This window comes from Hemitrygon akajei, chromosome 6, assembly GCF_048418815.1.
Source record: "Hemitrygon akajei chromosome 6, sHemAka1.3, whole genome shotgun sequence".
Taxonomy (NCBI): Eukaryota; Metazoa; Chordata; class Chondrichthyes; order Myliobatiformes; family Dasyatidae; genus Hemitrygon; species Hemitrygon akajei.
In genome coordinates this window covers 86,481,560-86,505,743 of record NC_133129.1, presented here as the reverse complement: position 1 = coordinate 86,505,743, position 24,184 = coordinate 86,481,560, and the positions used below count along the sequence as shown (strand labels likewise).

The 24,184-nt window shown below is 42.4% G+C and overlaps 1 protein-coding gene across 2 annotated transcripts; it reads right to left on the bottom strand.

Annotated features, from left to right (window-relative positions):
* Positions 1-1,571: 1,571 nt before the first annotated feature.
* Positions 1,572-23,590, bottom strand: LOC140729222 (uncharacterized). Of its 2 annotated transcripts, none has more exons than XM_073048743.1 (2): positions 23,458-23,590; positions 1,572-9,073 (listed from the first exon to the last, which is right to left on the bottom strand). In XM_073048743.1, exon 2 carries the CDS (start codon positions 5,407-5,409, stop codon positions 3,940-3,942), a length of 1,470 nt encoding a protein of 489 aa, XP_072904844.1. In that variant the 5' UTR covers positions 5,410-9,073; positions 23,458-23,590; the 3' UTR covers positions 1,572-3,939. The 2 variants fall into 2 exon arrangements, with proteins under 2 accessions (XP_072904844.1, XP_072904843.1); XM_073048742.1 differs by lacking the exon at positions 23,458-23,590 and adding an exon at positions 9,687-9,738.
* Between the last annotated feature and the right edge of the window lie 594 nt (positions 23,591-24,184).

Genomic DNA, 24,184 nt, shown 5'->3' with positions numbered 1-24,184 from the left:
GGGTGCTGATGCTTTTTTTGCTGGTGGGGGTAGGGGGACTGTTGCTTGCTGCTGCTTACATGTGGGGGCTTTCGGTTTCTAACATTTAACTGTCATTCAATCTTTGGGGGCACTCTGTTTTAGTGGATGTTTATGAAGAAAAAGCATTTCAGGATGTATATTGTATACATTTCTCTGACATTAAACGTAAATGTACCTTTGAATGGGAGATGATCTTACTGAAAGTTCTCAGAGTTCAAGAGAGAGATCGATTGATATTTAAAGTAGTTGAAGTGGCACTGAGGTCGCAGAGCAGCCAAAAGGGACCAGATGGTGTACTGGTGGAGTCATTCAGCACATGCTGGGCAAAATGTCCATCCAAGCTAGTCCCATGTTCCTGTATTTAGCCCACATCCCTCCCAGAGTTCCCAACCTGGGGTCCTCGCACTCCTCGGTTAATGGTAGGGGACAATGGTGTCACGATGCACACCCGACCACACTAGCCTCCGGGGCTTAGACACTCTCTCTGAAATACGGATAGCTGACGCAGCCCCGTTAAAGATGCAGGCCGACTCTGCTAAGTGGCAGCCAGGTTTTTAATATTTAAAGAGCACCTGAACTGAGGTTTGGTGTTCAATCATCAGCTCAACTTTGGAGCTAAGAAGTTAAGAAGCCTGTCTTGGTTTGTCTTGTATCGTCTCCATTCTAGTCTCGGATTCTCCACACTTGGGTCCTAACTATCCTCGCAGAGGTCTCTCGCCACACATGGCATAAAAAAAGATTGGGAACCTCTGCTTTTAATTTATCCTATTCATGTTCTGGTCAAAATGTCTTTTGAATGTCGTCATGTACCTGCCTCAACCACTTCCTGAGGCAGCATCCCATATGGGTGAAAAGGGTACCCTTTAATTTTTCTTCACTCACCAAACCTATCCCTCTAGTTTGGGAAAAACATTGTGATTTCACTCTATCTCACATTTTACGAACCTCTATAAAGCCAGTTTGCACGGTTTTAAACTCACATTTCACATGTGCTGGTGTAATTGTATTGCAGTATTCACACTTTACATGGAGAACACTTCATCAGGGAATGTGTGGAATTCCAGCATGGGATACAGGGCCAGAGTGTGGCCCAGGTCCGAGCGTGGGAGACTACCCAGTGTTTGGACGATTTAAACACCGGCTGAGTTAGACTGTAAAGACAGGGTGTTGGGCTGTATCTGTGGCATTTACTCCTCTCTCCGCGGTACTGAGTTTGTGAGACTGCTCCGGCCGCTATGTGCTTCGTACTTGCGAGCTTCGCGGCGATTTGCCCCACTGTGTGATAAACTGAGACCAAGGCTGTGCTCTTGGTCTATGGACTTCATTTGATTTGGAACACATCAAAAGTTGCTTGCTTTTATTGTCTGCATGATTTGTGATGTTTTTTTCTCTCTTTCTCTGCGCATTGGCTGTTGGGTCTTTCTTTTAAATTGGGTTCTTTCAGGTTTCTTGTTTTCTGGCTGCCTGCAAGCAGGCAAATCTCAAGGTTGTATAATTTATGCATACTTTGATAACAAATGTACTTTAAATCATTTGAATAACAAGGCTAGTCAACACCAGTACCACAGGGAAAGTTTTATTGTCAATCTGTTTCAGCGACATCTAGTTTATCAATAAGAGCGAAAACATGAACTCTCGCTACAAGCATCAAAACATTATGTAATCTGCCTTAAAACCAAGTTTCTTTCCATACATTAATTGAAAGAGAAAAAAGGTGTATTTCATTCAGAGCCATGTACAAAAGGAAAGCACATCTTGCTTTATGATCAATTTAATCAGTAAAAATCAACAGGTTCCAGGGAAGATTAAGAGAAAGTTATTTTGATGATACATCATATTTACAGTAAGACAGATTTAAAGAGAAAGGCAAGCTTTAAAAAATTACACACACCACATGAATCCTAAGTCCTTTGTACATCAAAATTTATAGGAAAGAATACTGAGGCAAGAAATGAAGTGGAAGAAAGTGAAAAGGATACAACAGTGTCCTGCAGATAGGCACTTTAGATAAGTTTCTTAATTTTTTTTGCTTCCTCGATGGATAGGTTATGATGTTCACTGTGTGTGGGATACAGGTCTACAACACAGTGGGTAGGTTAGAGGATTGTATGATGTTCAGACACTGGGGGTTATGGTGCGCTTTAACAAATCTTCCAGGTTACATGAAAAATTAATACCGAATTTGCATTGTTGAAACCAAGTGGGTGTCTGCATAAGAGAGACAGGTCATTGCCAAGACTCCAGATTTGGAGGTTAATCACTGAATTATTCCTGCATACAACATCTTGGGGAAATAGCTTAGGGTGAAGCTAAAAAGAAACTTAATCAATATTTTGTTCAAAGATAGTTGGATTATAAAAATATGAGAAATGAACTGCAGGATAGCTGCTTAACTATGAACTCAACAATGCTACACTTTCTCAGTATCACTTATTTATTCTTGAATTGTTCACTCGATTTGTCTTTGTTTGTGCATTGCTTGTTTGTCAGTCTTTGTTTACATCTAGTTTTTCATATATTCTACTATATTTCTTTATTTTCTTGGAGTTACCTGTGAGAAAATAAATCTCAGGGTCGTACATAGTGACACACATATAAGAACTTTACTTTTTGAGTTTCCAGTGGAGTGACTCTTTCCATTCACTGGACAGTCAAGGGTGAAATGTCACAATGGTGGACATCTCAGCCACAGAGGGCGGTAGGATGAGCAGAAATAGAGATTGTTTTTATGGGGGGAGGGTGAGAAAGATCACGTGAAATCTTTCCCTGAGGTGTTGGTGAATGATTTTGGTATCAGTAGCCTGAGGATCAAAATCTTGAAAGAGTGGGAGGTGCTATATGCATCCTTGATTGCCTTGACACATGCTGTCACTGTGTGAGGGAGACAGGTCTACAACACAGTGCGTAGGTTAGAGATTGTAAGGTGTCACTGTGCGAGGGAGACAGGACTGGAGATACTGTCAAGAAATCCAATCTCATGATTCCAAATAGAGCCTGTAACAAATTGATGTGTGCTTCTCTTTACAGAGGCAATGTACATTACAGACACCACTTGACCCCATGTACTGCTCAAAGATATCTTTGCCAACATCAGTCTTTCTCTGCCAAAGATATGCATTACACTAATATAGCTCTTGTGTAATGCAGTTTTGATGAAGACACAATGTCACTATGTACCAAACTCTGAACAAATGGCTACAGAGGCAATGGCTTGGTCTCCACAGCCATCTTGGAATTCATTGCCACAGGCAGCTGTGGAGGCCAAGTGATTGGGTATATTTAAGGCAGAGGTTGATAGATTCTTGATTAGTCAGGGCATGAAGGGATATGGGGAGAAGGCAGGAGACTGGGGCTGAGAGGGCAAATGGATCAGCCATGATGAAATGGTGAGCAGATTCGAATGGCCAAATGGCCTTGTTCTGCTCCTATAGTCTATGGTCTTCTAGTTAGCATATCACTCACTGACACGGTCTTGCTCTTTAGAAGTCTGACCATCAAATTCCCATCTCACAGGGGCTTGACATAAATCACTGTTCATGAACTAGAAGATAAAAATTAATGTGCTTGATATGCAGGCCCGGAGTTATACAGTATAGAAACAGGCCTTTCAGCCCAAATTGTCCATTCTGGCTATGTAGTCTAACTGAGCTGGTCCCTTTTCCCCACGTTTAGCCCATATCCCACTAAACCTTTCCCACCTATGTACTAGTCTGAAAGGTCTTTTAAACACTGTAGTTGTACCCACCTCTACCCATTCCCCTTGAGGTTCCTTCCATTTACCCAATGCCCTCTGTATGGAAAAAGATGTCTCTCAGTCTCTTTTGAATCTTTCCTCTCTCATCTTAAAGTAGCATCAACTCATTTTAGTCGCCCCTATGCTGGGAAGATGACTGTGGCACTAACCTCAGCCTCCTATACTCAACGGAAAGAAGTCCCAACCCAACTAGCCTCTTCCTGCAACTCAATCCCTCCAGTACCGGGATCATCCTCTGGGTCCTTTTCCACACTCTCAATCCATCCAGTACTGGGAAAATTCTCCAGGTGCTTTTCCACACTCTCAATCCCTCCAGTACTGGGAAAATTCTCCAGGTGCTTTTCCACACTCTCAATCCCTCCAGTACTGGGAAAATTCTCCAGGTACTTTTCCACACTCTCAATCCCTCCAGTACTGGGAAAATTCTCCAGGTGCTTTTCCACACTCTCAATCCATCCAGTACTGGGAAAATTCTCCAGGTGCTTTTCCACACTCTCAATCCCTCCAGTACTGGGAAAATTCTCCAGGTGCTTCTCCACACTCTCAATCCCTCCAGTACTGGGAAAATTCTCCAGGTGCTTTTCCACACTCTCAATCCCTCCAGTACTGGGAAAATTCTCCAGGTGCTTTTCCACACTCTCAATCCCTCCAGTACTGTAAACATTCTGCGGGACCTTCTCCACACTCTCAATCCATCCAGTACTGGGAAAATTCTCCAGGTGCTTTTCCACACTCTCAATCCCTCCAGTACTGGGAAAATTCTCCAGGTGCTTTTCCACACTCTCAATCCCTCCAGTACTGTAAACATTCTGCGGGACCTTCTCCACACTCTCAATCCATCCAGTACTGGGAAAATTCTCCAGGTGCTTTTCCACACTCTCAATCCATCCAGTTCTGGGAAAATTCTCCAGGTGCTTTTCCACACTCTCAATCCATCCAGTACTGGGAAAATTCTCCAGGTGCTTTTCCACACTCTCAATCCCTCCAGTACTGTAAACATTCTGCGGGACCTTCTCCACACTCTCAATCCATCCAGTACTGGGAAAATTCTCCAGGTGCTTTTCCACACTCTCAATCCATCCAGTACTGGGAAAATTCTCCAGGTGCTTTTCCACACTCTCAATCCATCCAGTACTGGGAAAATTCTCCAGGTGCTTTTCCACACTCTCAATCCCTCCAGTACTGGGAAAATTCTCCAGGTGCTTTTCCACACTCTCAATCCCTCCAGTACTGGGAAAATTCTCCAGGTGCTTTTCCACACTCTCAATCCATCCAGTACTGGGAAAATTCTCCAGGTGCTTTTCCACACTCTCAATCCCTCCAGTACTGGGAAAATTCTCCAGGTGCTTCTCCACACTCTCAATCCCTCCAGTACTGGGAAAATTCTCCAGGTGATTTTCCACACTCTCAATCCCTCCAGTACTGGGAAAATTCTCCAGGTGCTTTTCCACACTCTCAATCCCTCCAGTACTGTAAACATTCTGCGGGACCTTCTCCACACTCTCAATCCATCCAGTACTGGGAAAATTCTCTTGGTGCTTTTCCACACTCTCAATCCCTCCAGTATCGGGAACATCCTCTGGCATCTTTTCTACACTCTCAATCCCTCCAGTATCAGGAACATCCTCTGGCATCTTTCCCACACTCTCAATCCCTCCAGTACCAGAAGCATTCTCCAGGACCTATTCCGCATTCTTTCCCACTTAAAGATTCAAAGTACATCATAATGTACTTTGAATTTTTGAATCTTAATAAAGATGAGGTTGAGTTGTTCTCCGATCTTGGCAATTCAATTGCAAACATTTCGTCACCATACGAGGAGACATCATCAGTGCACTGCTCATTTAATTAAATCAACAGTGCACTGACAATATCTCCTCGCATGGTGACGAACTGTTTGCAAGTAAATTGCCAAGATCGGAGAACAAGTCAACCCAACCATCAACCACCCAAGCTACACATCTTCTGAATTATTCCCAAAGACGAGATAATTATGCCAACAGCCAGTGCACTGTGAGGGTGATAGAAGTGTTGGAATTTGGGAATGGGATCATGCTACGTGCAGTATGGAATAGCAGTAATCCTAGAGGATGTGGTGTCTCATAAAGTAACATCTGAGGAGGACAGGCTGCATGCTAGTGACGGTGGTGTAATACAGCACAGAGAAAGTCTCCTCAGCCCATTGTGTTCATGCCAACCATAGGTATTAATGGTACTAATATAAATTCAGTTGGACAGACTGAATGGTGCAGGGATTGGGATCTTAGAGTGGAGTAGCCTTTGATTTTGGTCTAAGAATAGTACAGATGTATTGTTTGGGTGATGAAGGAGCTGGTACCTGAAATTAAAACAGGTTATGTCTGACTGGGCAATAACATGTCTGTACAGATAAGGAATAGGATGATTATCTGAGGACAGACTAAACAACGAGACTGTTTCCAGCTTCCTTCAACCTGATTAATAAATAATCACTTTAATTAAACCAATATACTTAGCATTTGGGCCCTTTATCTAATAAAGGATGTGCTGATGTTGGGCAGGATTCAAAGGAGGTTCACGAAAATGATTCCAGGATTGAAAGGCTTATCATATGAGGAGCGTTTGATGGCTCTGAGCCTGTATTCATTGGACTTCAGAAGAATGAGAGGATCTCTCTGAAACCTATTGAATGTTGAAAGGCCTCGACAGTGTGGATGTGGAGAGGATGTTTCCTATGGTGGGGGAGTCTTAAGAGCAGAGGGCACTGCCTCAGAATAGAGGAACGTCTTTTTAGAACAGAGATGAAGAGAAATTTCTTTAGCCAGAGAGTTTTGAATCGTTGCCATGGTGGCTGTGGAGGCCAAGTCATTAGCTATATTCAAGGCAGAGGTTGATAGATTCTTGATTGGTTAAGGCATGAAGGGATATGGGGAGAAAGGGGCTGAAAGAGAAAGTGGAACAGCCATGATAAAATAGCAGAGAAGACTCGATGGGCAAATGGCCGAATTCTCTTCCTATATCTTATAGTCTTAATTAATGTATAAATTCCTTACTAATATTTCTGTTGTCATTTTTTGGATAAAGCTGAGGGGGGCTGGTTTGAGTACTAGGGTTCAGTCAAACAAAAACGGAGATGATGGGAGAACTCAGTTAGTCAAGTAGCAGTTGTGGAAAGAGAAACCAGTCAATATTTTTCAGGTTAGGGATTCTGAGAGAACTGGGGAAAGAGTGGGAGGGTTTCAGTTTTCAATGCAGAGCCGGAGAGAGCAATGAGGTGTCAAACAAGAGACTACATGCAGATAGGTTAAGGTAGATCAGGTCACAAATGAGACATTGTTTTTTAAGAAATGGGAGAAGAAACATGAGGTTGAGAATGGTAAATGGTGGAAGAGCAGTTTATCTCCATGTAGGAAAATTCTGTGTTTATGGTTGAAGGTTGCAAAGTGGCTGGACAGAAGAAAAGATGTTGTCTTTTAGATTACATTGGACCTCACTCTGGGTGCCATGGACAGATTGGAATAGATGTGAGATTGAAAATTAATTAGGATAGAGTCTATAGATGGCAATAGGTGCTGTTGCAGGAACTTGGGGTGATTGTTAAGAATTCAGCCAGGATGCTAAAAGGAGGAGTTGCTTCCAGAGGGAGAGGATGAGATAGGGAAAACAACAAAAAAGGAGACAGAACACAGAAGTGAAACAATAGAGGAAAGAAACTGAGAGAACAACAAAACATTAGAATGAAAGAAAACTGATCAGAAACATTGAAACAAAAACAGGTGGGAGTGGAGGATTGGAGGTAAGACAGAATAAAATAGCATGAGATAGGAGCAGAAACATGAAATAACAGAAACTAAAGGTCCAAGTTTCTGTTTTGGTGGAGTCAATGGAATTGTGTCAGCCAATTATCAATGGCCAAGCTCCCAATGAACAAGGGCCCATGGTGTTCACAGGCATATGTTTTCATCTAATTAAATCATTGGCCAATTTCATTAAAGCAATTGTTAAGTAGTAGATCAATTGCACTCACTTCAAAGTCAGCTTCCGGGTACAGCAGGGGATCGCTGACACATGCTCATATAAGGTTAACAACCCTCTAAAATCAGTGTGGAGTTAAAATTAATCTTCAGAAGATGCAGAACAAAAATTCATTATGGGGCTATTAGACAAAATTCTTTGCTTTCTGAACATTAATTGACTATAATTTATTAGGAGATGATGTAATAAAGATCTCTGAAATCTGATCAAGTATCATCCAATTGGGTAATCAAGTCTTGGTCCAGTCAGTGCAGAAACGAGCCGTCTTGAGACTACTGAGACTGTACAGAGGGGATAGGGCAGGTACTAGAGCCTCCAGGAAAATGGAAAACCATAAATGGCAACCCAAAGTTCAAGGCCTGTTTGGTTATCACAAGAACTTGCCATATGTTCAAAAAAACTCACAAATACATTTGAAAAGAAAACACACTGCCACTTTTTGCTTTCAGAGTTCAATTCTAACTATGGGATATATGATACCTACATGGCAGTAGCTTCATAAACCATTGTGCTGGTGAAGTTCAAGCTGGTGTTTGAGACTGGCCTTGGACGCAGCTCAGCCAAGGCGGATGGCCATCTTTGATCTGAAAAATTGGATGTAGAAGGCCTCAAAGATGCCAATTCTTTGACAGTGCATGTCTAATGGATTTCCTTATTATAGGTTACAGATTTGAGGTGCAAGGGAGACATGGAAATGAAGGGAAGTTTGAACTGATTGACTTAACATCTCCCCCCAATGAAGGCCATTACAAGCTGATTGTGGCTGTGACGCAGTGTTACTTAAATTCATGAAGAGATCTATGTTCTTGAGTCAGGCAAGACCATGATAGTGCAGCAGATGTTGGGGAAACGTAGATTCTGTGCCAACTTTTTCTTTAACTTGCTGCTGAACATTCCTACATAAGCCTGCGATCAGGCGAAGAGAAGTCAGTTCAAGAATCAAGCATGAAGATTAAACCACTTGTGTCCAGTTAATGGGTCACTTGCCTCTACAAATATCAGCTTGGCATAGGTTTCTTTTTCATATCTCCCCACTTCCACCCACCTCTCAAAGTGTAGCTGGCAGTCTGGACCATCCATGGTGCAGAACACCTCAATGTGCAAAGTGAAAGCAATAATTTATTTCTGAGGATTTGCTTCTGAGGTGAGTTGTCTGTAAGCTTGAAAAGACTGGTACTGCCTTCTCAGTCATAAAACCTAAGATGATGAGTGGTTGGCAGGTGGTCGATTGTGAAGTGTTTCCTCAATACTTCAGAAGGCAAAGGAGGATATCTTATCAGCAATCTGAAAGCAAAAAGAAGGGAAATAAGTTTAGACAGGCATTACTGAGAGGGTGCCATGGGTATTAAGCAGAAATTTAGGCCCCATCAAGGAGGAATAGGATGGCCAAGGGCCCATCAACACTGACACCCCCCCCCCCCCCCAAAGAGTGTGGTAAATAAGTCTACACATACACTTCCCTGTTGCAGAAAGAGCTATTTCATTACAGAACTCTCGTAGTAAGAGCAGTGCTCAGGCCTCAGGCCTAAGACCACTGTTAATTTTACACAGCTGTCTTTTTTGGATCACCATGTTATGGATCACATTACTCAGAGCAATAGCATCATGAACCTGGTTAAAAATAAAAGCTGATCCCAGCAGAATTCCCAAAGGCTTAGTTTTCTTGACAACCCCAAACAGACACTGCGTAGTATTTGATTTGGAGCCAAGGTCTATCTTTGCAGAGCTCTCAAAATATTTCAGTATCTTCTCCTGAACTCCCCCCCCACCCCCAACACCTACCCAGATCCTCAACTCCATCACGTAGGACTTTGCTCAGGAAGGGGTGAAAATGTCAGGAGGTTATTTAGAAATGTGAGAAAATATGTAGATACCAGAAATCCAAAGTAATACACACCAAATGCTGGAGGAATTCAGCAGGTCAGGCAAAAGAGTTTCCGTCAATGTTTCGGGCTGAGACCCTTCATCAGGACTGGAAAGGAAGAGGAAAAGTCAGAGTAAGAAGGTTGGGGAGGGGAGGAAGAAGTACAAGGTGGTAGGTGAAACTGGGAGAGGGGAAGGGGGTGAAGTAAAGAGCTGGGAAGTTAATTGGTGAAAGAGATAAAGGGCTGGAGAAGGGGGAGTCTGATAGGAGATGGGCAGTTAAGGAGATAAGGTGAGAGAGGGGAACAGGAATGGGGAATGGTGAAGGGGTGGGGGGGGGGCATTACCAGAAGTTAGAGAAATCAATGTTCATGACATCAGGTTGGAGGCTACCTAGATGAAATATAAGGTGTTGCTCCTCCAGCCTGAGTGTGGCCTCATTGCAGCAGTTGAGGAGGCCACGGACTGACATGTCGGAATGGGAATGGGGAGTAAAATTGAAATGGGTGGCCACTGGAAGATCCTGCTTTTTGTGGTGGTTGGAGCAAAGGTGCTTGGTGAAGTGGTCTCCCAAGGTTATTCGGATATTGTCAGTGAGTTGGCAAGTGGGAACAGGGGTAGATGGCTTGGTTAGTACCCAAGCCCTTTTAACTGATCGTCAGTTTTACTCTCATTTTATAAATTGAAACACTTTACAATTTACATCTTATTTAAGGTGGTAGAGGCAGGTACATTAGGAGCATTTAAGAAACTCTTAGGTAGACACATGGATGATAGAAAGATGGAGATCTTTATAGGAGGGAAGGGTTAGATTGACCTTAGAGTAAGTTAACAGGTTGGTACAATCTTGTGGGCTGAAGGACCTATACTGTGTTGTAATGTTTAATGGTGACAACCTGGCACTCAATGTCAGAGAGACCAAAGGGCTGATTGTGGACTTCAGAAAGGGTAAGACAAGGGAACACACACCAGTCCTCACAGAAGGACCAGAAGTGAAGAGAGTGAGCAATTTCAAGTTCCTAGGTGTTAATATCTCTGAGGACCTAAACTGGTCCCAACATACCAATGCAACTATACAGAAGATAAGATAGTGGCTATATTTCATTAGGAGCTTGAGGAGATTTGGTATGTCATCAAAAGCACTAATTTCAACAGATGTACTGTGGACAGCATTCTAACTGGCTGCATCAGCAACTGGTGTGTGGGGTGGGCGGGGGGGGGGGGAGGTGGAATGGCTGCTGCACAGGATCGCAGTAAGCTGTAAACTCAGTCAGCTAAATCATGGACACTAGCCTCCATAACATCCAAGACATCTCCAAGGACTGGTGCCTCAAAAAAGCAGTGTTCATCATTAATGCTCCCCCATTGTTCAGCGAGGAGGTACAGAATCCTGAAACACACACTCAACAATTCAAAAACAGCTTCTTCCCCTCTGCCATTCGAATTCTGAATGGACATTGAACCCATGTACGCTAACTCACTACTTCTCTATTTCTTCTTTGCACAATTTATTTAATTTAACTTTTTAAATGTACTGTAATTCGCAGGTTTTCTGTTATGTATTGCATTGCACTGCTGCTGCAAAGACACCAAATTTGACAAATGCCGGTGAAGATGTAAAGCGATGAGGTACTGAGAACACGGATCTGAGAGTTGTGAAGCTGCAGAAAGGCAGAGAAAGACGCAGTGGAGCAGGGTGAATACTCAGGGCCACGGAACACAGAAGTGAAAGGTGTTTACTTTCATTTGAATTTGTGTGAATTTGAAATTAGAATATTCTTGCACTGGTGCAGAGCTGAAAGTCATAGAACTTTCTGAATAGAGTGCCTATCTTGTAAAAAGCTGTCTACCCTAAGTATCACATAAATGGCTTAGAAACGAGTCACATTTTAAATGCTTTCATTTTGCAGACTCCCCGGGCTCCCTCAGCCTCAATTCTCTGGTGGGGCTGCAGACTGCAAACATAATTTTTTAATGATAATTTGGGTACATTTTGTGCCTCAGCACATATTCTGCTTGCCCAATTGGACGTTCACCAACACACTGACCAACTCTGCACCAGAGCTGAGAAATGCAGCCACCAGCCAAGAACCCTGTCCAAGTACAAACACACACATCATATTGATTTCATGATCTCCAGCGTGTCCCGAAATATTTTTTTATATAAGCATAATTATTTTGTAGGAAATGAACTGGCTAAATTTCACAGAGCATACTCCAACGTGCAAGGTGATATTGGCCAGATAACTGTGTTATTGATACTGATGAATGGATTAATATTGGCCTAGGACTTCAAGGCAGGACAAGGGAACTACTTACAGTATATCCACTTGAAGGCCCAGTCTGGGGCCTTAACTTAACATCCCTAGGCACACACAGACATAAATGAAACTTTCAGGAAACCCTCTCCCTCCCTTCTTAGCAACCCCCCCCCCATCTCCCCCTTCTTTCTTCTCCTTCCAATCAGAATCAGGTTTAATATCACTGGCATAAATCATGAAATTTGTTGTCTTTGTGGCAGCAGTACAATATAATTCGTAATAATAGAGGAACAAACCACAAATTACAGTTAAGTATATATATATTAAATAGTTAAATATGTAGTGCAAAAATGAAAATAAAAAAGTAGTGAGGTAGTTCATGAGTTCAATATCCATTCAGAAATCGGATGGCAGAGGGGAAGAAGCTGGTCCTGAATCGTTGAGTGTGTGCTTTCAGGCTTCTGGTAGCAATGAGAAGAGGGTATGTCCTGAGTGATGGGAGTCCTTAATGATGGATGTTGCTTTTTTAAAGTATTGCTCCATGAAGATGGCCTGGATACTAGTGCCCATGATGGAGCTGACTATGTTTACAACTCTCTACAGCTATTTTGATCCTGTGCAGTAGCAAGCCCCCCCGATACTAGACAGTGATGCAGCCAGTTAGAAAGCTCTCATCGATAGAAATCTAAGACTGTTTCAGGTGACAAACCAAATCTTCTCAAACTCCTCATGAAATATAGCCTGTCCAATCCTCCACTCCCATTCCCCTCCATCCCCATTCATCCATTTTTATTCACTCCCTCCCAAAATGCCTCCACTTCCATCAATCTAGATAAAGTTTCAGTGAATAAGGAATAGTTCAAAAGCAAAGATCCTATATATCACCTTTTCTGATCTTAAAAGTATGTTACAGACTGTGAAGTATTTTTGTCCCTCTCCTGACATGGATGATGCAGCCAATAACTTGTATTATTCAAGTTCCAAAAACAATAACACATCAATGACCTTTGTTCTTTAAAGAATAAATATTAGGACGATAACTCAGAGAAATCTTGTGTTCGGTTTTGAATAGAATCTGGAGAACTTGTAACTCACCCAAGTAAACAGACAGGGACTTTGTATACCTGTCTACCATTGATGCTGCTTTCACCAGCATCTCATTTCCCAGATATCTACCCTCATCTTCCCACTGCCATAACAGTGACAAAGTTCCTCTTGTCTTCATCTACCACCCCATGAGACTCTGCATCCAACACATCAGTCTCTGCAACTTTTGTCATCCCCAAAGGAATTCTACCACCAAACATATATTTACCTTTTCCCTCCCCCACCCTTCACTTTCCAAAGGGATTGCTATCTCCGTGACTCCCTGGTCCATTCATTCCTCCCCACTGATCTCCCTCCTAGCACTTATTCCTGGAAGAGGCCTAAGTGCTACACCTGTCCATTCACCTCCTCCCTCACCTCTATTCAGGGCCCTAAACAGTCCTTCCATGTGAGGCAACACTTCACCTACGAGTTTGTCAGAATCATCTACTATATGTGGTGATCCCAGTGCAGTGTCCTCTACATTGATAGACCCAATGTAGATTGGGGGAATCACTCTGTCGAGTAGCTTCGCTCAGTCTGCAACAGGTCGACTTTCCAGGTGGCCCCTCTCAGGTTGAAGGAGCAACACCTCATTTTCCATTTGGGTTACCTCCAACTTGACGGCATGAATATCAATTTCTCCAACTTCTGGTAATTTCTTCCCCCTCTTTATTTTCCTTTCCTCATTCTGGCTCCCCTCTCACCTGCCTATCACCGCCCTCTTCCCTTCCTCCTTCCTTTTCCCCTATGATCCACTCTCCTCTCCCATAAGATTTCAGACCTTTACCTTTTCCCCTTATCATCACCCAGCTTCTCACTTCATCCCCCTTCTCCACCCACCTACCTTCCCCTTCACCTATCACTGTCTAGCCTCTCCTCTTCCCCTCCCCCCTCCACCTTTTTCTGGCTTCTTCCCCTCCATAGGGGCCTGAATTGCTGAGTTTCTCCAGCATTTTGTGCATTTACTAGGGACTTAACATCTCCTTTGAAAGACAACAACCAGGGTAGGTCTTACACAGTGAACTGTAGCGCACTGAGGACTGTAGTAGAGCAATGAGATCTGGGAATACCAATCCATTATTCATTGACAGTGGCGTCACAGGTAGATAGGGTCATAAAGAAAGCTTTCGGCTCATTGGCCTTCATAAATTGAAGTATTGAGTACAGGAGATGGGACGTTATGGTGAAGCCTAATTTGGAGTATGTATGCTGTTTAGGTCATCTACCTACAGGAAAAATGTAAATAAGATTGAAAGAGTACAGAGACAATTTACAAGGATATTGGCAGGACTGGAGGACCTGAGTTATAAGGAAAAATTGAATAGGACTTTATTCCTTGGAATGTAGAAGGTTGAGGGGAGATTTGATAGAGGGATACAAAATTTGAGGAGTATAGATAGGGTAAATGCAAGCAGGTTTTTTCACTGCGATTTAGTGGGACAACAACTAGAGGTCATGGATCAAGGGTGAAAGGAGTGAAGTTTAAGGGGAACATGAGGGGAAATTCCTTCACTTAGAGGGTCGTGAGAATGTGGAAGGAGCTGCCAGTGCAGGTGGTGCGTGCCAGCCTGATTTCAACATTTCGGAGAAGTTTGGATAGGTACATGGATGAGAGGGTTATGGAAAGCTATGGTCTGGGGTGCAGGTCAATGGGAGTAGGCAGTTTAAATGGTTCGGCACAGACTTGATGGGCCGAAGGGCACGTTGCTATGTTGTACTTTCTTATGACTATGACACTTTTAGAAGAGCAATGCTATTTCAGTAATGAATCTGGGAGAGCTGGCTTGGTTGAGACCCAAGTGCATGATCTTCTCTTGCAAGCAAGAGTGCTGCCCACTGAGTATAGTTAAAAATAGTCTGAAAGGGATACACACATATATAAACTGTTAAGTATACCCCAGAGAAATCTGTTTGAGATTCTCAGTGAGTAAAGGCCTCAGTTAAATGGATAGCCATACAATGACCACATGAATGAAACACTATCTGACATAAGGTGCTGTATTATGGGATGTTTGCCACATGAGTCATGATTTCTGTTTGGAGTTAATCGACATACCTGGGATTCTTTATCGAGTCTTTGGGGCTACTGACTGCTTTAGCCGCTCCCACCAGCAACCCCCCCCCCCCACCCCCCATGCCAACCCCTTCATTATTTTAATGACTTGATTGCACGGTCTATTCTTCAAGGCAATGCTCAGTTGTCAAGCCTTCAGTACCGGTCTGGAGTCTCGAGGAATTAAAGGCTAATCACTGCTGTCATCAATATGCCAGAGAAGAAAGCATAGAGGCTTTCGGAAAATATTACTTGCATGCTTCCTTTTCATTGTGCAGTTCCTCATAAAAGTACAGGAGTCATTTGACTGAGGAACAAAAGATGTAATTCTATAAAATCATGGCTGACCCGGTTGTTGACCTGAACTCTACTTTATCCTCTTTAATGCCAAGCTACTGTAACCTAATATCTACCTCATCTTTGAATATACTCAATACCCCACCACCTATTACCCTCTGGGGTACAGAATTCCAAAGAGAGATGGAAGTTTTCCGCATCTCAGTCTCAGATGGGCAGCCCTTTATCCTGAGACTCTGCCTCCATGCTGAAAAAGTTAAGAAATTGTTTAGTCATATATCAGGAGTCTGTGTTTATCCCAACTGGTTGTGGGAAAATGTGTAGGGGGCCATGAATCATAGTTGGATGAACATTGTGAAAGTGAAGGGTGGTGTGTTGTGAAAGCCCCATGGAATGTCCAACACTATTCAACAGCCCTACTTTCCCCTCCATCTAAATTCTCCGTTGCTGAGTGACAACAAAATACAAGGGTAAATTTATTATCAAAGTACATATATGTCACCATATACCGTTATATCCCTGAGATTCATTTTCTTGCAGGCATACTCAGTACATCCTTAATAATAACTTTAACAGTATAATGAAAGGCCGCACCAACTTGGGCATTCAACCAGAATGCAAAAGACAACAAATTGTGAAAGTACAAAAAGAAATATATAATAATAAATAACTAAGCAATGAATATCGAGAACATGAGGTGAAGAGTCTGTGAAAGTGCATCCATTGGTTATAGGAACATATCAATGATGGGGCGGGTGAAGTTGTGTGAAGTTATCCACTCTGGTTCAAGAGCTACTGATTCTGATCCTAAATCTGGTGCCGTGAATCCTGAGGCTCCTGTGCCTTCTTCCGGATGGCAACAGTGCGAAGAGAGCATGACCTGGGTGGTGGGGGGTCCCTGATGATGGATGCTGCTTTCCTGTAGATGTGTTCAATGGTGAGGAAGACTTTACTTGTGATGGACTGAGCTGTATCCACCACTGTTTGAAAGGTTTTTTCCTTGGTCCCTTGTCTTTGGTCTCCTTTGTTGTCAGGTTTTGTCTGAGGATTTTTCATCACCCATGCAAGCCTCTTAGCCTAAGTCATTTCTGCTTCTGTTTATGCTTCACACAAGTCACTTCTGTTTCATTCTACCACCAGATCTCCATCCCTTATACCCAGGCCTAGAAATACATTGGTACTGTTATTGACATAAAAGTCACTAACATAATTGTAATCAATTTTGCCTGGGTTTCAAAGCAATGCAATGCATTCCTGTGCGCTGCTCCGTGGTGTTTACTCCGCTCTTCTCTGCACTCAGGCTGAAGCTGAGAGACAACTCCGGCTGTTTCAGGCTTCGCGTCCGTGAGTTTCCAGGCGATGTGTAATGAACTGAAGCAGTGGCTTGCTCCACTGCTCCAGGCTTCGGGTTTATGGACTCACTTTCACTCTGAATGCTGTTGCTTACTTTTATTGTTTGCATGATTTTTTTTTCTCTCTCTCTGCGCATTGGATGTTGGTCTTTATTTTAATTGGGTTCTTTCGGGTTTCTTGTTTTCTGGCTGCCTGTAAGCAGACGAATCTCAAGGTTGTATAATTTATACATACATTTATAATAAATGTACTTTGAAGTTCATGGCAAACTTTAATGATATGTTGTCTTAATGGCATAAGAATTTCATGCATTTAGCACCGTTTCTCTGTTAATCAGTTTACCAAACGTCTAAAATTCGGTTCTAGTGAAAATTTTCAACTGTGCTGATCTGAATAGTATCTGGCACTAATAACACAGGGAAGAATTGCTTCTGATAATGCTGAAGGCTCAGAACAACACTATGTAAGACACATTCCCCATTCAGGCACAGACACACTCTGTCACATGAAGCTGAAGGAGACTGGCCCAAACTGAGATGCTGGTCACCACAACCGCAGTGGCTTCAGCATGTTCCCTCTCAGAATGAAATCAGTGGGCAGAAGTGCTGGAAGAAATCCTGCAAACAGAGGTCTATATTTCTGTTTTGATGGAGACTAAGTGACAAGAGAGAAAGCACAACCTATGGACTCATTTTCAAAGGTCATTTCATGTTCTCGATAGCTATTGGTTATTAATTTATTATTATTATTTCTTGTGTTCTATGTTTGCACAGTTTGTTGTTTTTTATAAACTGGTTGAATGGATATAATATGTTCAAAAGAAAATGAATCTCAGGGTCGTTTACGATGACATATATGGGTGGCACGGTAGCGCAGTGGTCAGCACAACGCTTTACAGTACCTGGTTCAATTCCCACCACTGTCTGTAAGGAGTTTGTACATTCTCCCTGAGACCATGTGGGTTTCCTCCGGGTGCTCCGGTTTCTTCCCACAGTCCAAAGACGTAATGGTTGGTAAGTTAATTGGTCACTGTAAATTGTCCTGTGATCAGGTTAGGATTAAATCAGGGGATTACTGGGCTGTGTGGCTTGATGGACCAAAAAGGACTATTCCATGCTGTAGCCCAGTAAGTAAGTAACTAAATAAATGTACTTCGATAATAAATTTAATTTGAGATTTGAACTTTTTTTCCTTTTCTTTTTATTTTTATTCATTTCTTTCTTTAATTGGGTTCTTTCAGGTTTCTTGGTTTGTGGCTACCTGTAAGCAGACAAATCTCAAGGTTGAATAATTTATATATTCCTTGATAATAAATGTACTTTGAATCTCTGAATCTTTGAAGTTGCCAGGAAGGTATCTGAAAGAGCATTTTCACCATCCATAAATGCCTGTCCTGAATCAAATGTTTCTTCTCGGGCTGAATGGTTCCCAATTTCATTAACTGAACTATTCTACACTGCATTGTGAGAAGCCCTTACAATAGTAAGGTTTTTAAGAGTGATACTCAACCTTACTGTGTCTTTGAGAGCAATTTTGTTCACATCTCGTGGGAGGTTCTAACTGCAAAGCTAGTGCTACTGAACTGTGAGCTTTGAGGAAGGCACTCATGTCCTTGCAGACACCTCCCTGGCAACCTCTGATCTTGAATGCCCTTTAGAAGATTGCCTCCTGCCCGGTTCCTTAGAAGCCCAGAGGATTGTCTTACCATCACTGTAGCATACAATTATTCCTTGACAATGCTTCACAGAAGCCACATCATGGTTGTATTTTGGACTGTCATTTTAAGAGTTACTTCCTGAGGCCAGAGCTGCAAATTAAATTGGCACTAATGCTTGAAATCTGACCCTGCACCCCTACCTCATCCCCCTCTATTTCTGAAACTGAGTAGTGTTACATGAGAGAACCTGCTAGAACAGTATTTTAAAAAAGGCCATAACAAATTTCATGATGTTTTTGAAACAACTTTAAGGAGATTCCTGACATTATTTTATTGCTGACAAAGCAGTGTAAATTACTTTCTCAGCCCTAGTTTCCCCTTGATGTGAGTTGTGTTACTTGGCTCAACTGCCTAACTTCTAGGATAAAGAATCCATTGAATTATTTATTGGATTAGTAACTATCACATCTATAACCCTTAATGTTGACCCTAGAAGTGAAAGTTTATTTTCCATCTTTAATCTAACAACACTTACGATATTTGAAGACCTCCCACTTTTTTTAAATCACAACATGGTTAATGTATTTCATTGGCTGTAAGATATCCTACTCTTCTCTGAAGTGTGAAGGCCCTGTCTGATACTCTCTGGTACTGTTACCACTTTAAAGCTCGCATGAAGCATTGTTTTCAATTGTTAAAGGTGCTGATCAATAGATATCAGTCATTAACGACAGTGCGGCCTCACAACATTGGCGCACCTCAGAGATGTGTGTCCACTGTTCTACTCTCTACACCCATGACTGTGTGGCTAGGCACAGCTCAAATGCCATCTATAAATTTGCAGATTACAAACATTTTTAGCAGAATCTCAAATGGTGATGAGAGGGTGTACAGGAACGAGATATACCAGCTAGTTGAGAGGTGTCATAGCAACAACATTCACACAACGTCACTAAGACCAAAGAACTGATTGTGGACTTCAGAATGGGTAAGACAAGGGAACACATAAGAGTTTTCATGGAGTGATTAGAAGTAAAAAGAGTGAGCAATTTCAAGTTCCTGGGTGTCAATATCTCTGAGGACCAAACCTGGACCCAACATACTGATGCAGTTACAAAGAAGTCAAGAGAGCGACTTTATTTTATTTGGAGTTTGAGGAGATTTGGTATGTCACCAAAGACACTTGTAAATTTCTACAGGTGTACCACGGAGAGCATTCTGATTGGCTGAATCTCCATCCGGTATGAGGGTTTGGCGTGGTGGGGTGGGGGGGGGCTACTGCACAGGATCAAAATAAGCTGCAAAGAGGTGTAAAATTAGTCAGTTCCATCATGGGCACTAGCCTCCATCATTAAGGGCCTCCACCATCCAACACATGCCCTCTTCTCATTGTTACAATCAAGAAAAAGGTACAGAAGTCTGAAGACACACACTCAATGATTCAAGAACAGTTTCTTCCCCTCTACCATCCGATTTCTGAACAAGCATTGAACCCATGAACGTACCTTACTACTATTTTATTTCTGTTTTTGCACTACTTATCTAACTATTCTTCATATTTATATACTTACTGTAATTCACAGTTTTCTCCCTCTCTCTACTGTCATTTATTGCACTGCACTGCTGCCGCAAAGTTAAAAAATCTCATGACATATGTTGGTGATATTAAATTCTGATTCTACAGAATGCTGAATCAAGAAGTGGCTATTGATGCAACGTTGTGGTTTTATGAACCCTGGAGATTACAGTATGGATAAAGCACTCCCTTGGTGGAATAAGGTTACACCCCGGCTTGCCAATGGCCTTTGAGTGTTATGGACTATCAAAGTCACTTGTTGCATGTAAATATGGGATCTTAAAAAATTCTACCCTGTTCTATTTCCTCCACTAGCCTGCAGGTCACCCTTGAGCAAGATATAGCACCTGCCTAGGCCACCGCCCACTCAGGGTCACGTGAAGCCATGGGAGCAGGTGGTGGGTGGTCGTACGAGCAGCCAGTGCATATCACGAGTCCTGGTTCACATGTTCACTGACATCAGGCAGACAATCTCTGAGGAGTATTGATGATGGCTGGGGTGACCTGTTTTGTAAAGACACTGCCCAGAAGAAGACAATGGGAAACCACTGCAGTAGAAAAAAAAATGCCAAGAACAATCATGGTTATAGACCATGATCGCCCATGTACATAACGATGGAGACTACCATAAATCCAAGAGCTTGTGGAGAAGATGGACCAGTGAGTAGTAGGAGGGTATAGGACTGAGGAACTTCAGCATCAGAACAAAGGAAGAATTACTAATGAAACTAACAAAGCACGAGAAAGTGGGATAGGGAAAAGGGCCATTTATTCCTCAAGCCTGCTTCAGCATTTGAATTAGATCGCAGCTGATCTGTACCTCAATTCCATTACACCTCTACCTCATGTTACTTGATGGCCTGAGCCAATAATCCTATCAAAATGAGTCTGAGCATTTATTTGACCCCAATACCCAGAGCTTCTCTGGGCAGGACTTTTAAGATCTCTGGTACTTCCTGAACCATCTCTATTAGGTTATTTCTCTTTGTTCTAGGTTTCACACGGAAGATAATTATTTATTTCTATAAATAGTAAATTTAATAAACACAAGGTATTCTGCAGATGCTGGAAATCCAGAACAACACCCACAAAATGCCGGAGGAACTCAGTTGGTCAGGCAGCATCTATGGAAGCCAATGAAGAGTCCATGCTTCCAGCTGATACCATAATGAAGACACTTTATTCCTCTCATAGATGCTTCCTGACCTGCTGAGTTCATCTGGCATTTTCTGCGTGTTACTCTACAACTTCATAAACACCTTGATTAGATTATCTTTAACAGGAAATACAGCCTGATGTTAATGGTCTCAAGACGTCTCAAGCACTTTACAGCCAATGAAATACTTTAGCCATGTTGTAATGAAAGAAAATATTGCAGCTAGTTTGTGCAAAGTGAACAGAAACAGTACTGCTTTAAACACCAGATAATATGCTATGGTAATATTATTTGAATCAGAATCAAGTTTAATATCACCAGCGTATGTCATGAAATTTGTTAACTTTGAGGCAGCAGTACAATGTAATACATGATAATATAGGAAGAAAATAAACTGTGAATTACAGTAAGTATATATATATGTGTGTGTATGTGTGTATGTGTATCAAATAGAATCAGAATCAGGTTTAGTATCATTGGCATATGTTGTGAAATTCAGTTAACTAATTAAATAATAAAATTAACTAAGTAGTGCAGAAACATAAGTAAAGAGAAAGTAGTGAGGTAGCATTCATGGATTCAATGTCCATTCGGAAATCAGATGGCAGAGGGGAAGAAGCTGCTCCTGAATCGTATACGCTTCTGTACCTCCTTCCTGATGGTAACAATGAGAGAAGGGCATGTCCTAGGTGGGTGGGGGGGGGGGGGCCTTCATGATGGAAGCTGCTTTTCAGAGCCACCGCTCTTTGAAGGTGTCCTAGATACTATGGAATCTGATGTCCATGATGGACCTGACTAATTTTACCACCCTCTGCAGCTCACTTCAATCCTGTGTGTAGCAGCACCCTCTCAACCTTTACCAGACAGTGATGCAGCCAGTCAGGATATTCCCCAATCCCCTTGGGAACCTTCACATCTACTTGAGAGGGCAGACGGTGTATAAAACTGGACAAACACTCAACATTTTTTATTCAGAGGTGACACACTGAACCACCAGTTGAGAGTGGGATATGTTAGGAGCAAGGGGCAGTCTGCAGGGTGACGACATGGGGATTAAATTGGAATAAAGGGAAGGATATGATAGGGTTAATATAAAATGTCAAGCTGGAATATGACACAACAAGGATTGGATATCGTGAAAGGATTAGACTGTTCTTAATTTTCCGAGACATTCCTGCTGGAACATTTAAACGAGAAAGACTGGGTCTCCAGTTTGTCTCTCACTCCCCTCACTCTGGGCCCCATTCATTTCTGGTTCTCAGAATCAGGGGGCAGACAAGTGAAAAATAAAGATTTGCTCTTTAGACTGGAGCTAGAAATGCAAGGAAACTGAGGTGTGGGTGAAGTGTGGTTGTTATGGTCTGAGTCTGCAAAGAAAAGAGTCAGGAAGGTGGGGGGAACAGAATTCTGTATGGATTATTAGGCACCCCACTCTCCCAGTGCCTATCCCACAAAACCTACACTCACTCTTCCACAATCACCTTAACAGCTGTCCTCAACATCAGATAACTCAGCAGATCCCTTCCAATGGTAGTGAGCAGCACGCAGGTGCAATAACAGAAGTAACTGGGCCCCTGGATGATTAATCCAAATTTCCCCTCACAAATTTCTACAGATGTACCATGGAGAGCATTCTAACTGGCTGCATCACTGTCTAGTATAGAGGAGGGGGGGTAATGGGGGGGGGGTGCTACTGCACAGGATCAAAGCAAGCTGCAGAAAGTTGTAAAATCAGTCAGCTACATCATAGGCACCAGCCTCTGTAGTATCCAGGCCACCTTCAAGAATCGATGCCTCAAAAAGACAGCGTCCATCATTAAGGGCCCCATTACCCAAGATGTGCCCTCTTCTCATTGTTACCATCGGGAAGGAGGTACAGGAGACTGAAGGCACACACTCAATGACTCAGGAACAGCTTCTTCCCCTCTCCCATCCGATTTCTGAATGGACATTGAACCCACGAACACTATCTCACTATTTTTGTTTGCACTAAATATATATACTTACTGTAATTCACAGTTTCTATTTTGTATTACATTGTACTGCTGCTGCAAAGTTAACACATTTCATGACATACGCTGGTGATATTAAACCTGATTCTGATTCTGACTCACTAACTTCAAATGATCCAGGCTGCACTACTACCATGCATAACTTTTGGAAATCAACTCTAAAGATTGCATCATTCTGAACATTCTTTCCAGCACTGAATATAAGTTATTCACTGAACTTAACTGTCTTCTAATCTGACATACCACACTCTTAAAACTTTCATCTATGCTTTCAAACACCTTATCCTGAACCCCCGCCCCCTATCTTTAAAGCTTTTTCCAGTCTTGACATATTTCTGAAGTTCAATCTACCTGGTGGATCGAGAACCTCTCGGGGTGGAGTGCCATGTCCAGAGTGTTGGGGATGAGTCGCATCTCAGTCAAACAGAGAATGCAGGGACCCCTCATTTCCCTCCGAAACACCAATCTTGCCCTTAGGTCCTTGATCTTGTTCTTCAGTGACTGCAAATTGGCCAGGAGGATACTCACAAGAGGTAGCCTCATACCTCAACTTTTAATCTGGCTTGAAGTCCACCCTGGCACCCTCTCTTCTGGTGATGGCTGTCCTTCATCCGCTTCAAGTGCCATACTTGCATTCCTGAGAAACAAGTTTGCTGAATCCTTCAGGAGATTGTAAAATCGCTAGTTTGTTCAGATGGTTCAAAAGTATGTTTCTTAAAGGGAAATAACAGGCTGCAGATTGCAGTAATAGTAGGTTAGAAGAAGAATATCCAAAAGTTTTGCAAGCTACCTGCAAAACGTCACAGTACCGGCAGTCCCATCTTGGATTTCTAGATTCCTGAGTTCTCCTTTTTACCTTTGATTCACCAGTGGCAGAATGCCTTCAACTAACTTCACGCTGAATTCTAGAATTTCCTCAGTGCATGTCTCCACTTCTGCCTCCATATCGAAATTACTAACGTCTTCAATCAAGCTTTTGTTTCCCTGTCACATCATCTCCACGACTAGCTGCTGAACACTTGCCTCAAATTTCCATCAAGTGTCTCAGGGAACTCCACCAAGGACGGTCCCAAGCCTG

What these genes read in the sequence shown, in the direction of transcription:
- LOC140729222 (XM_073048743.1), bottom strand. Translation starts at nt 5,409, where the DNA reads ATGCCAGAGGATGTTCCTGATACTGGAGGGATTGAGAGTGTAGAAAAG.